The sequence below is a fragment of the Harpia harpyja genome, chromosome 6, assembly GCF_026419915.1.
Source record: "Harpia harpyja isolate bHarHar1 chromosome 6, bHarHar1 primary haplotype, whole genome shotgun sequence".
In the NCBI taxonomy this organism is placed as follows: Eukaryota; Metazoa; Chordata; class Aves; order Accipitriformes; family Accipitridae; genus Harpia; species Harpia harpyja.
Window position 1 is genome coordinate 39,935,892 of NC_068945.1, and position 14,146 is coordinate 39,950,037.

A 14,146-nucleotide genomic window follows, 5' to 3' on the forward strand; every position below is an offset into this window, starting at 1 on the left:
CAGCTGGTAACCCTTCTTCAAGAGAAGAGACAAAGGGTTCACTGTGTAAACCAGCCTGTGGCTCTGCGGTTGGGGTCCTCTCCTGGTTGGCGGGTGATAGGAAGAAGGTGAATCCAGGCTGATGGAGCACTCAACCTGGCCTGCCATTCCCAGACAAATGCTCCAACCACTACTCAACTCCGCAACTGTCACCGAGCAGTTACAGGAGCTCTTTCACACGTTACTGGTGCGAGCCTTACCCTTTGGGCCATAGGCCCTCTGAGAACAGCAGGTCCTCTCTTGCAGTGACCACTCAAATCCCTCAGCTCAGAAGGTGAGGAGAAAACAGGAGCAGCCCTGTGCCAAGGTGTTTCTTCTTGGTTAACTCTAGGCAGCTTCCTGAGGACCACACACAGGATTTGGTACCTTTTCTGAGGTGCCCACTACACTGTGCACTGCTTATGTCTAAGTACAGCATTATGAACGCCATTTTGAAGACCTTAGAATCTACCTGTAGCAACACTTGACTTGTAAACAGCCAGCTCTTTATATACGATATAGTCTGAAGCATCTCAGGCAAAACTGAGCATCCTCATTCAACTGCTTCAAGTATCTCATTTTTGCAAAAGCTCCATAAAATTATCATGAACTTTGCTTTACCGAGACCAAACAGATAGCAAAAAGCATCTTACAATGACTTGCAACTATGCATGGGAGGGAACAGTGCCAGTCACTGAATTAAACATCACATATAACATGGCTTTAGATATATTCCTCATAAGCCCATAATCTAAATACCTCTCTGTCTTGACCTGTTCACGTGGAGAGATGTAGTGGTATTACAGAAGAGGAGAGCTGGCATATTCACCTTTGAGCCAAACCAAGGACTATGTGAGAAAGTTTGGAGAACATAGTGTACAACATTTGTCTCGGGTTACTCTTTTTCTTAAAAATTGTCAGCTGCAATGTCAGCCACTGTACATAGAAAAATTAACGACTGCAAGGAATGCTGCAATAATCAGAACCCTTAGCAATCAGTCACTGTCCTAATTTTTCTTCAGTGCAGGAAGCCAAATTAGCTGACTGTTTAAAATACTAATACTTGCCCTTTACAAATATTTTACAGAAAGGGAGGAAAAAAATCATGACATAGAGCTTTTCAAGTACACGGTCGGCATAATTAGAAAGAGAGACTACTTTGGGCAATCCTTGTGACTTTCCTACACAAGCTACATTATCATTTAATATTTAACCCACAGCACAACTTTCCCCCTTGCTTTTCAGTTAGTGGTAAAGCACCTGCACAGACATACAAAATTCCTTTATTCTAGTGTATTTTAAAGATTAATTTCAGAAAGATGATATTCATTTCAATTACTATATCTGAACAGAAGGTCAAAACTTCAGCCTGCTTGGAAAAAGAAGTAGTGTAATTGAACATTTTAAACAAACAAACGGCATTCTCCTTGAACAGTGAGAAACAAGAAAGTTCCTCCTGGTTTTGATAGTTTTATGTGGACCTATTCAATTTACACCTCCTTGTTTGGAAGAACCACTGGACTTGAGGGTGGCAGGAGAAGAAAATGCTTAAGCCAAACACACAGTTATCACTGCGATTCCAAAACCAAACACATATGCCTGCTCTGTGACTGCATGGACATGTCACTGTTCTCAGAACAGTCAGTTTCAAAACTTTTATGTGGAACTGTTTTCAGCTGAAAGAAAAAAATTGCCCTTAGTGCAGAAGGAAAATACAGGTATGGCTGAGAAAGTCCTCCCTTGGCCTAAAAAAGAGCCCCAGATGCAAAGCTTTTGCAAAATATTTTCTGCTCTCCACTACAGAGGTACTAATAAAGGCTGAATTTTTGTATGCAATATACATACATACATCCCCCCACAGGTATGTATAGAAGCACACATACACAAACAACTTCAAAGAATAATATATTGCTGTGGAAGACAAATTAAGAAATACTAATTAATCTGAAAAAGATCCTGGAGTACTTGAAAGCAGTACTATGGATCAATGTGTAAAAACCTTTATGTTTTGAAAACATTGACTTTTTTTTTCAAATCTGTGTTAATATGTGAAGTTTAATGCATTTTAACTAAATTTAATTCTGGATTTGTATCAACAATTTCAACAATGATAGGCTTTTTGCATTTTTATAGTAATCAGTTAGCTTGCAGTGATTACTGAGAAATCTTACAAGTCTCATTAAAAAGTCTTTTGAAAAAAATGATGGAATAAGAAGGAAATCATAATACCTAGCTTCTAGAACTAGACCTCCTTATAAGTTAATGGTATCTTTTCCTGAACATGCTAACAACTTCTTTTTCATTCCCATAGGAAGTCTAACATGTAACAACGTCCTTTCTGCGAGACAGTTCAGAGATATTAAATTACTCTTACTGATTGTGTCAGATATTCATCTCTGACTCAGATGCTTCATAATCAACTAGCTTCATAATATAGATATCATATCTATATACCATCTGTAGTGTAAATGGTCAGAGAATTAAACCACTCCTCTATTTGTTTTGAACAGTTTGCCTCACTAAAAGGAAAAGTCCTACCCAGCTACTCTTGTGCAGAGGTCCAAATGGTCATATTTTGGGAAGATACAAAGTTTCTTGCCTGGTAAGAACATTCTTCATGTGGTAAAGAGTTGCACCACAGATTGCAACTGGGCTGATACAGGTTTTATCAATATGGGATTTTCTTTTTTAGGACTTCACCTACTAATGTAATCTCTCTTCTGGTAATTGATGTGTTTGATCAGCAGTGACTCCAAGAAAACTCATCCTCTTTGGAGAAAGACACCTAGACTTTCCATTTACACACCTCATTTTCATAGGTATTGAATTTGCAAGCTCAAAGTAGTGCCCTTAGAGAAAAAAAAATTATTGGTGTTCTGCTAATTCCTGTTTAACCATGTCAAGAAGGACATGGTTGAAGATATGTTTCTCTGTTCTTGGCCTTAACTCTTCCCAGCAAAACAGATTTAACTCTTCCCCAAAGCAAGCTATAATAATATTTAATGCAAAAAAAAAAGACAACAAACAAGAGTACTAGAGTACTGCTGTATCAGAAATTACAAAGGTAGAAAATTTTCTGGGTATAGGCATATGTAGGTCATCAATTTGGCCATTCTACAAGTATCAACAGGGATGCATCCAAAGAGTTACACCCAAAATACCAGGAGACTGGAAGACAGGCCAAGAGGGAAAAAAAATACTGCTAGTCTTTATCAGCAGGAAAACTGTCATCTGTTTCTTTTTAGACACCCAGTGTAGTGTACTATAAAGATGCAGAAGTAAATATGGAAAAATAGAAGTAAAGTAAGGCCTTAACACCCACTACATTTTCACAGGAGCTAAGCAGATAACTGCTGTTGACACCTTTTAACATCTCTGTAGTTGCTACCTATAGGAAGAGCTGAAGTTTAAACTCACTGAAATAGAAAAAGGTTCTAAGCAAGCTATACCAAAGCCTCAATACAGAGCCATCTCAGACATCCTATCCACACGTGATCAGTAAACACAATTTATAACCTGCATCCCCTAGAGAGGCAGGCAGAGACCAGATGCATCGAATACATCTGATATTGTACTAAACATCTGTGCTTGGGCACCTTAAATCAGCCTCTGTATGTCTGTTGTTTCTCTTTTCAACAATATACCAAATATATCTCCCAATTTTAGTGAAAGCATAGCTTTAGTATCAGTTGATTACTGTAGCAGTGGGAGCTAATGTATTAGCTGTTCAGGCCCTTGCAGCACAAAATGTGTAAAACTCCCACCCTAAACTACTCTCACTTGTTTCCAAGCAAGCTCCAGATAACAGAAAATGTTACCTAAGAAGTGCCCTCCTCATTTTTAGTTGTTTGCATAAATAGTTATTTCCTAGTTCCAATGTGATAGCTAGCTCCCCAGCTTGCCGCATTAATCATCTTCATCTGGGAGACAGAAATCAGTTATTTTCACAGCAGCAAGCCTCAACTTCACATTAGGATGTACAGTTTACTCTGTACATTAACATAGTCTAGCGCAATATTTATTTTCTCAAGAGGATTTTAAAAGGACTTCCTTCTAGGGACTGACTGAAGGAAAGTCTACTTATATCTTTATATTTTAAAGAGAGAAAACATTAAGGGCAAAGAGACCAAGATGCTGATCTCCACAAGACCCTTCAACTTAATGATGACTGAAATGATACTGTACGAGTGTTTGCCTGAGCTTCCTATCATGGACACGGGGAGCTTATATTACTGCCTGATGTCTTTCACATCCGTTTCCCTGTGGTCTACGAAGTTTATAGTCTATTTGCGTATAACCCGCACTCCATGTAAAATTTAACATGTAGTTTTCATTGCTTTTATAGCCAAACCAACTCATATGACTTCTTAATAATGAAACTGGATTTGAATAAAAAACTAAAACTTTTACAGAAGGAAGCAAACGAAAAACAATTGTCATACAGCTGAAAGTAGATTTACAGTTCCGAGAAAGTCCCCAAGAGCCCGTTACGTGGCATTAAATAACTCTCTTTAATTACATTCATTCATTTGGATCTTGTGGTTAGGCTGACCTAACCGAGATAATGGGAGGAAAATGGAAATGCTGCTACCTGGTCCCTAAGTAGTTTGGAAAATGAAAAACATAAGTTAGAGCATCCTTAAGATTGCTCCATGAATATGTCATCATCTACGCAGAGTATCAAAGGTCTGACCAATCAGCTGCAGGGAGAGCTAACTGTTCTGGAAGGGATCGCCGCAGAGGCTCACAAGGGAAAGGGTAAGCTGTTTTTGCAAACAAAATGAAGCCAAGTAGCCAGGATCCACTACTTCTTACCCATTTCTTTGAGCTCATACTTTTAAAGTACAATCACTGAAAGCACTTAAAAAAATGTTCTAAGATCTCTTCCTTTGTTTTGCAGCATCTCAAAATATTTAGGCATATCCTGGTGGGTTTTGCAGAGTCTTCATCATTGTAACGTGTTTATCTTGATTGCCTCAGATGGTAAAAGTTACTGTTTCTACTGAACTCCATCAGCCAATACCCAAACAGCTCTCAAGAGGACTTTTGGTGAGTAAATTAACACTTATTAGAAATCGTGAAATCTCTTTATTTTAATTCTTTTCTTTTGAAATTAGTTCATCTCAAATTTAATATTTGGTCGCTTCTATGGGTTTCACTTAGAACAGAAAAAAAGAATGTCAGGCTCACCACTGTACAGCAGTTTTTTCCTGTGCAAAGCAAATAACTATGCTGTTATATAATTTATGCACCAAGTGCCACTTGCATTTGTGTAGCCTTTTTATGCTACATTAAGAAATGGAGGATCGAAAGTGCTGAACTAGCAAGAGTTACACAAATAAGACTTAATGGATAAGTGACAATCTGTTTGCTGAACTGCCCCCAAAGGAGAAAACAAAATGAAAAAAACCAAATCAATTCAGTAAAACTTTTTCCTTTGTAATTACTTAAGAAATATACGGCAAACTTCCTTCACAGAAATATTGCCAGCAGTAGGTCAAAATAAAACTATATTTTAAGAGTCTCTGCCTCTGAAAAACAAACCACTAAATTTAACCAACTGTATTCTTGGAAGCGAGCAGCTCTTACAAAGCAGTGCTTCAAGAATTGTTCCTTAGGAAGCACTACTCTGAGCAACGCTATTCCCTTCAGCACCTGCTAGCCCGTGTACCAAGCACACAATTTGAGTTCCACATCTGCAGACAGCCCAGGGTAACCTTACCTGGGTTCGTGTACAGGTGACTCTCTACAGTTTTCCCAATACTCTGCAGTTTAACAGCTTGAAGGGACTCATCCCCATGCATGACTGTTGGCAAGCTGCCCAGAGCATCGTGAACCAAATTTGCCACTTCTCTTACATCAAAGAGCTTCAAAAGTTCAGAGTACACCGATGGGAATGAGCTGAGAAACACAGCCTAGAGGAAAAGAGCAAAAACGGACAGTCAGATATTGCAGTATAGTTTTGACATTTATAAAATTTAAATAACTATAGAAATTTAAGTAACTGTAGAAAAATGTCTGGTTTTACATTTCAAGTTTAGTTAGTAGCTTTAAAAATGGCCTTATTTTCAGACAAAATATCCGCAGATTCATTAATGGGCTTACACTTGTGACTGTTTTCCTTTAAGCATTATCTAACGACTGTTCATTTCTCCCAGGACAAAGTGAAAGTAAAAAGTTCAACTTAGAACAAAAATATTTATTCTTTACAGATTCTTCACAATCTCTGTGTAAGAGGAAATTTTTAAAAGGATAACAGAAGCTAGCTGATACCAGAACAAAAAGATCTTAGTGGAGTTGTTTTGGTTTGCTTTGTTTTAAGGTAAATAATATAACGACCTCCGTATCTTCCATTTTTCAAATAATGAACATTTTTATTTTGGAGTGAGACAGCACTGGCAGTCTTGGTTCACTTCAACAATCCTAAAATAAGGTTAGAAATTCATTGGTGAGTTTAATGAATATGGAAGCAAAACACTGAAAAGAAAGGAGGGGAATGCCAAAGAAAGGAAGCGAGAACTGACATTCCTTTTTTCCTCACCGAATCTTGCTGATTAAGAAAAGCTACTCATACCTCAGACCTTCTTCACACTGGTGTCAGAACAGATGACGTACAAGGTTAAAGATACTGAAGAATTCCAAATGTGGTTGTTTATATCATTTTGCTATTATCTTTTCACTCCACCTGCTTACATGATATGAGATGGAAGAACCACCTCTGTACTCTGTTCTCTCTGATTTGCTGTTTTCTTGGAAGAACAATTTTCTACAGAGCTTAAGAAATTACTAATTCTTAACAGGTCTTAAACTCCTTTGGTTACAGAAACAGGGGAGGAGGACAGTATATCTATGAGCTGTAGAAGTTGGTAAATCTATGGCACTTAATGTAGAGAGCTGTCTCCTGTGTGTTTTGCCTCTGCGCTTCAACACTAGTCAATTTTAGTAGTCTCAACTGAAATAAAGATACCAGCTGAGTATTAAAACATACAGTTCATTAAGACTTAAAAGTTTTCTGTAAAGCATGCAAATTCGGATAGTCTGTTGTATGGCTCAAATTCTTCAGTGCCAATGTGGTTAAACTAAGCTGTAAAACACCCAAAACAGAAAAATGACTATTTGCATCCAGCAATATAAATATTATAATTATAATTCAAAATTAAATATTAGATTTAGGATTATCTATGCCAAGCATATTTAGAAGCTGCTGGTACAACAATTTCCCACTATAGGACAAAAGGTAAGAGGATGAGCTGAAAATACCATTTTGCTCTAGCAAAAACACGTTTTCTTTCCTGGGAATATAGGTAAGGACATGCATACATTTTCTAATTGGACGTGGAAAGTGGCAATAAGCAAGGCATGCTTGAAAACTTACTTGTAGTTGGGATAAAGCACTAGCTCCTTTGCTTTCTTGGGAAAGGAAGAAACGTACTGACATAAGAAGCTCTTGAATACAGCAGCGAAATTCCTCCTCATTTTGTCCACCAGTGGCAATAGAGAATAACCTTCGAGACTGAACTATATATTTAAAGATATATTCCTGTGCCTACAAATGTCAAAATCAGAGATAACTCATAAAAACGAGCCAGCTTATCTCTAAATAGAACACACACAATGATTACATCATTCAAATAATGACAAGGGTCTGAAACAGGACACCATGCTATTTAATTTTGGCAAATTTTTCTATTGAAACACTAACAACTTTTCAAAAGCACATACTCAGAAATGCTCTTCCCTTGCCTTTCATAATCTCTACAAACCAGGGAACACTTGTTTTATTTAACAAATGGAAAACTGCAAAATCTCAACACTGCCCCCCGCATCCCTTGCATGTCTTTGGCTATAGAAACATGTATTGCATAAACATACAAGGCCAATATAAGAAATAGGCTCAAACTTTTGAGCTGTTCATGAAATATCTCTGCCTGTTAAAAGCTCTCTTCCTGTCAACTGTTAACGACATAATAAAAAAAAAAATTAAGCGTTGGAACATAAATGAAAAATACAGCCCTTTCTTATTAGCAAGACACCTAAGTAAACAGCAGCATAGAAAAGCACAGAAGGGTACCATGTTGATACTTTATTTCCAGACTGTAGCACCAAACAATACTGCCAAATGGGATTATTGTGTTGTACAATTCAGCCTGACTCCATGGTGTGCTCTGTTGATGGTACAAAACGGGGCAAGAGCAACCAAAACCACCATTTTCAGTAGAATTCCCCAGGGTCAGGATTGAACCATTAAGTCAGCATGTATGTCTGCCATTTAGATTCAGTTATGTAACAGATGTTAATACCATCAATGCAATCTGTATTTGATTTCTTATATCTAACTCCTACTCATGTAAATCCTCATTCAGTAAGAAACATACAGCTCCAGAGTCTAGTGGTAGTAAGCTCCATTGATCAGCTTAGTGACAAAAGAGAACGATGAATAAACTGACTGCACTGAAAAAGTCTGCAGCTCCCTAGAATTAGTACTACCATTCCATCTTTTATACATACTCTGCTTTGTTTCCCAAGTTAAACCTGTTGGTACTGTATGAATACATCATTCAAATATATAATTGCCTTCGATGATTTTTATTACCTTTAGTACTTCCTGTATGTGCTCGTGCAGCTCCACTTCGGTGACTCGATCAATATGCCACTTCAGTACTTTTATAAGATCTCTAGAATTGCACATCAGAAAGTATTACAACACAGAAGTGGGAGAAGGGTTAACTTTGCACATAAAATGCAAACCATTAGCTGTCACATGAGAAACACTGACAAACTGAAAAATATACGACTAGATTCCACTAATCACTACGGGCCCAATACTACACTTAGTTTTCAGTCTGCTGAAAGCCACCTAGTAGGTCTCTGATGAACAGGAAACAATACCAGCATGACATATGCAGTAGAATGATTTTGACAGGGATACACAAGATCAGTTAAGCCAGAAGAGTCCCTGCCAGTACGCACTACCCCTGCTATTCCATGCAGTGGTTTGCGGTCTCATTAAGCTGCATTGGTTCTAATAGAAGTTTAGGTAGCAAATAAATACAGAGAGTACATCAGAGTAAGTGATACTTATTAGTGCACTGCTTTACACAGCCAGTGAACACAGTTGCAGCTGGATGATGTTAAGGCTCTGTGGCAGTACATCCCCCCCCCATCCTGCCAGCAGGAAACAAAACTTCTCCAGGAAGGGAGAAGGGGAAGGAAACCCTGGAGGCTGCAGGTTGAAACTTGAACTGGCCAATCGAGATGCGCCAGGTACACCGAGGTGACCCTCCTAGCCAATAGAATTAAATGACCACAGGTCAGATTCGACAGGGGTATAAACGGGGTCCCACCGGAGGACACGTTGGCAGTCCCCCTCGGAGCAGCGGGTCTGCAGTCGGGGACTCCCCCTCGGGCCGGGGCACCGCCCGAGGTAAATCCTCGAGGGAGAGAGCCCTCAGCTTTTAGGTGAGTGATACGCGCATTTTGAGCCATCACTTCAAATCTTGGGAATTCTTAAGTCGGCCGTGTAGTATTAATTCTCTTTACATCATTGAGCCTGTGGTTTTATAAAATGTTACCGGACTTCTAACTAACTTTTGGTGAAGAATAAATCTGAGTTTTAACACCTGTTGGATTTGGTTAGTCGTGCATCCGTAACAGGCTCCTATGTTTTACAAAGTAATTCAAATAAAGAAATCCGCTGAAGAAAAAGATTTAAAAATGAAGCCAATGTTAGAGCATTAGCAAGTAATCTTTCTGGTAACTTAATGGCCTAAATCTGGGCATTCATACAAGCACTGTATTTAATTTCTAATGATACCATTTAATTTAACCTAATGATTGATTCTGCTTAGTTTATCAATAACTGTCAGTATTCAAATCAGATAGAAAAAGTACAGACTTCACCTGTATGCAAGTGCTCCTGCAAAATGACTTTCAATGTAAGTGTCCATTACTGGCTTAAAGTGGTGAAACTTGCTGTCCTGCAGCAAATTTATTATGTGAACCTAAATGTGAGGGGGAAAAAAAAAAAAAGTGAGTTTTTTTTTTTTACTTAGTTCTTAAATAGCATTAAGTGTCATCACAAAATTAAACTTACCAAACAATCAAATACTTTTGATCCATATTTTTGAGAGTTTTCATCTAAAATCCCAAATAAAGTGTCTAGTGTATCTTGAAGAAACTGATTGGAGAGAATAAGAGACAGTTTGTTATTAAACAGGTATTTTTGTGACATGCAAATACATTATTTCCCTCATATTATCTAAAAGGATAGAAAGCTATATACCTTCACTATTTCTGAACCGTCAATTTCTTTTAATTTTGAGAGGCAGCCTGCAATTTTGTCTGGGTGGGTTCTCCATTTCAGAAGGTCAAGCATATCTCCTGCAAAAACAAAATGCAAGATTAAAGTTGGAAGCAAAGCAGCATGTCAGATTTTAAATTCTACTATTACAGTCCACTCAGCAAAACTTGGCATCACTAAAACAAAAGAAAACATCTTGAGATTTGCTATAACATGATCTGCCCAACAATGAACTTTCATTCCATCCCATAATTGCTCCATCAATAGAAACATAACAACGTGGTACTGGGTCACTAAAATCAGTCTCCTGTGGCAACTGTATCATGCAATCTTGTTCAGATATTTGTCAACTACCATCTTAAGAAAAGTAATTATTTTGCTGTCTTCCATCCCATTGAAGTATGCCTTCCAGAGCTGTCCTCTGACAGCTAGAAATAGTCTCCTAATTACTAGTTTGAATATATTTAAAATTCTCACCTTCCTATATCTTTTAGAGAACAAACGCAATGCCTCTAGGATCCTGCTTTATTAATAAGCAACACAATCTCTTCTGGAAGATGAACTCTTCTGAGCTAAAACATACCTGAGTGTCTTCACACTTCCTCCAGTTTTAATTCATTTTCCCTCAGCTTTCTTAACCAAAATGGTAACTACATTACAGATGAGATTACATCACTGTTTTCTGTATCATTAGCAAGCTCATATGTCTGCTGTAGACAACTGACATATATGATCTAGAATTTGGCGGGTTTTTTAGATACGTCATATTGGTGACACAAATAGGTCTTTCTCCTGTTTAATACCCTTCAGCTCCCTGGCTACAGCAGACTCCCCAAGAGTCTCCATTAAGATATGATCCTGCCTTTTGTACCATTAAGTTTGATCTAATTTCTACTCTTTCTTATTAATTATTTAAATCAAAGTTACCTTGCTTTGCCTGTATCATATTTTGATTTTGTCCTCTCAACTGATGAGCCCTTTCAACTACATATTAGCAACAAATTTCATTAACAGGCTTTTTAGTGTCTCAGGTTTTAGTGAAGTAACTCCCATCCCCACCCCCTTCCACCCCTTCAAAAGACAGCAATCCCAGGCCTAATTCTTCAGATCTAGTAGTATTTTCCTTCCACTCGGGAAGGAAATTCCCTCCATTACAGAGCAACCTGCTAGTTCCCTTTTAGCCTTTAGTTACCAGTTTTAAAATTCTTATTCTAATCTGTATCTTTTCTAATTTCCCATGTGGTGTGTTGTTGAAGTCCAGATGGTTTAGATCTGTTGTGTTTCCTCTGAATAACAACAATAAAAAAACCAAACAACTTTGAAAAGAAAGATTAAGAAGTTATTCTGGCATGATATGCCTTTGATAAACTCATCTTACAGCACATTCCATTTAGCTAATTGTCCATTTTTTCATCCACGATTTCTTGTAAATACTTGCATAAAATTCATCAGAGGGTGATGGCCCAGTTAACTTATCTGTTCTTCTACCTGTCTTAAATGCAAGTACTATATTTATTACTCTTTTGTCATACGTTATTGCTTTCAGCTTCAGAGATGTACTAAAAAAGCCACCTTGCTATGAGATTGGGAACTTCATGTCCCATACAATTCAATAACCTAAAATAGAGTTTTACAAGCTTGGCTTGGCTTTTCAGCAGTTTTCACTTGATCCTGACCCTTGCTGAACTCTGACATGTTGCTTTTATTTTTCTCCCTTCTATTGCTTACTCCTCACATTTTCTGCCTGTGACTCACTCAGGTCTGCAGCACTCTAATCAAGTTGTGTTCAGTAAAAGTTCCACATATTTTTGAACCGTTAAATTAAATAAATACCAAAGCTCCTTTACATTCAAATTTACTACTTCCAGGTCTCACTAACCAACTTCTAAGAATTTCTCAGAGCCTGGCCGTTTGAAGCAGAAAACCTTAACCACCATCCAACCATTCCATCAGTTTAAGCTGAACTACTGTCTCATTGATCACTGTCCAGCATTGTCTTAGAAAGATCCAGTTCTTCTGAATTGTTCTCAGTACTCATGAAACTAAGAAGCTAACACCAAGTTTTCCTCTTGGTTCAGCAGCTATTTGGGCGCTTATTACCACAGACTGTTTTCACACTCCAGTAACATTTGAGCCACACCTGTCTTTCCCATTTCTTTCCCAGTTTGCTCCAGGAAAGCTCCTCTCCCCCACAACAAGAAATAAAGTAATATTTCTGCCTTTAATAACATTAAATAAATCTTCAGCTATATTCAAATCTTGCCAGAGGTGTTAATGGCAAACACCCTACACGCTATTCCACTAATATTTTGTTGCCTTAATTGATTTTGGTGGGCACAAATTGTTTTTATGCATTTATATGCTTCTTTTTTGTTTTGCTTCACAGTGTGCTAGTATGGAATGGTTTGGCTTAAAACAGATCCTTGAGTTTCACTAAGAATGCTGAAGGGCCCACACGTGCATCAGAGACACATCCCAAAGATAAAGGACAAATAATAGGTCTTATTATTCCTTCTGTTAGGAATTTTTAAGAAACAAGCATCACAAATCCAGTGAACTGCAGGACTTCCACACCTTATTCTGTTTAAGCCTCAACTTAAGTTGAGGAATAGTGAGACTAGCTGAAGCTGTCAGTTCATAGCAAGAAAAACACTTCTTTACAGGTTTGCTGGAGGAACTTGGTGGAAGATAGTTGACACTCAATATTAGGGATTTGTTGGTGGATTAAAAAAGAAAGAGAAAGCAAATGTAAGACACTCACTTCAAAGCACTTATTTCAAGGGAAATGCTAAGGAGGAAAGACATTGCTGAGATAACATTAACGAATAGCCCAAGCATAAATGACACAAATAGAAAATCTGACATGTGAATCACAAGGGAAAGGGATAGCAACGTGTCATGTATTAAGAGAAATGAAAATATAAAATTGTCCCCAAAATTAGGCCCCCAAGGAAAACATAGTTTTGGAAAAGGGAAAAAGTCAATGCTGATGATAAATTTTGCTGAAGAAGAAAAACATTTCCAATGCCTTCTCTTAATCGTGATCTGATTTGTACATTTAAAATAGGCTACACCTGACCTACCATTCCTACCAAACAAAACACTTCCCTTCTTGAAGTCCGTAATTTAAATCCAAAGTGCTAGGTTTAATAAAAGGTTTAGAATCATGTATATAAGGAAGTGGTTTGGGATGATCTTTCCATCTCTCTTCTATAAATCCTGAGACATCAGGATTTGGCCTGGTGTAGCACTACCGCACTTCAGAAGGAAAAAGCCGAATTCCAGAACTGGCAGTCTGCATTCCTCTTCCAACAGGTTGCTTCTGTGGTTTCCAACACTCCCTCCAAACCAGGGTCACTCTGGAAAGCTGCACCCTGATAGTTTTGTTTTATTAATCACCAGTTTGGCTTTTTTTTTAAACGCAGATAGGTGGATCACACCTCTGCCTTGCAATAGACATGCTGCGTGGCATGTTGCTCTGCTGATGAACAGCTGCTCACTGGGGATGTGCTGATCAGTGCTGAGAAATGGGTGGATGCCAACTTGCTAAAATATTCCGACTTGCTGGATGGATCCTGAGTCTCTGGCAGGCAGAGATCCCTCTATATGTCAAAAACTAAGTAAGACTGTATTGATAACTACTCAGTAGAAAAATACTATGTTCTCTCTCACTCTTTTGGGGTTTTTTAGGATAATGAAATATAACTACCCAGCTAAGAATGTAATATATAAAAGCTGGTATACTTTTTTGCTAACATTAACTGATTAACTATGCAGGATTAAAAGTCAAGCTAAGGAAAAGCTAACTAGCAGACAGATTAGATAAGG

The 14,146-nt window shown here is 37.9% G+C and overlaps 1 protein-coding gene across 2 annotated transcripts in view; it reads right to left on the reverse strand.

Annotated features, from left to right (window-relative positions):
* Nucleotides 1-14,146, reverse strand: part of DOCK4 (dedicator of cytokinesis 4) — a 255,398-nt gene that overhangs the window by 75,591 nt on the left and 165,661 nt on the right. For both annotated transcript variants that reach the window (XM_052789666.1, XM_052789665.1), the window contains exons 18-23: nt 10,301-10,398; nt 10,112-10,195; nt 9,919-10,019; nt 8,612-8,693; nt 7,394-7,564; nt 5,741-5,933 (exon numbers count right to left, since the gene is read on the reverse strand). In XM_052789666.1, coding sequence (XP_052645626.1) covers nt 5,741-5,933; nt 7,394-7,564; nt 8,612-8,693; nt 9,919-10,019; nt 10,112-10,195; nt 10,301-10,398 — 729 coding nt within the window. The remainder of the gene's footprint in view (nt 1-5,740; nt 5,934-7,393; nt 7,565-8,611; nt 8,694-9,918; nt 10,020-10,111; nt 10,196-10,300; nt 10,399-14,146) is intronic.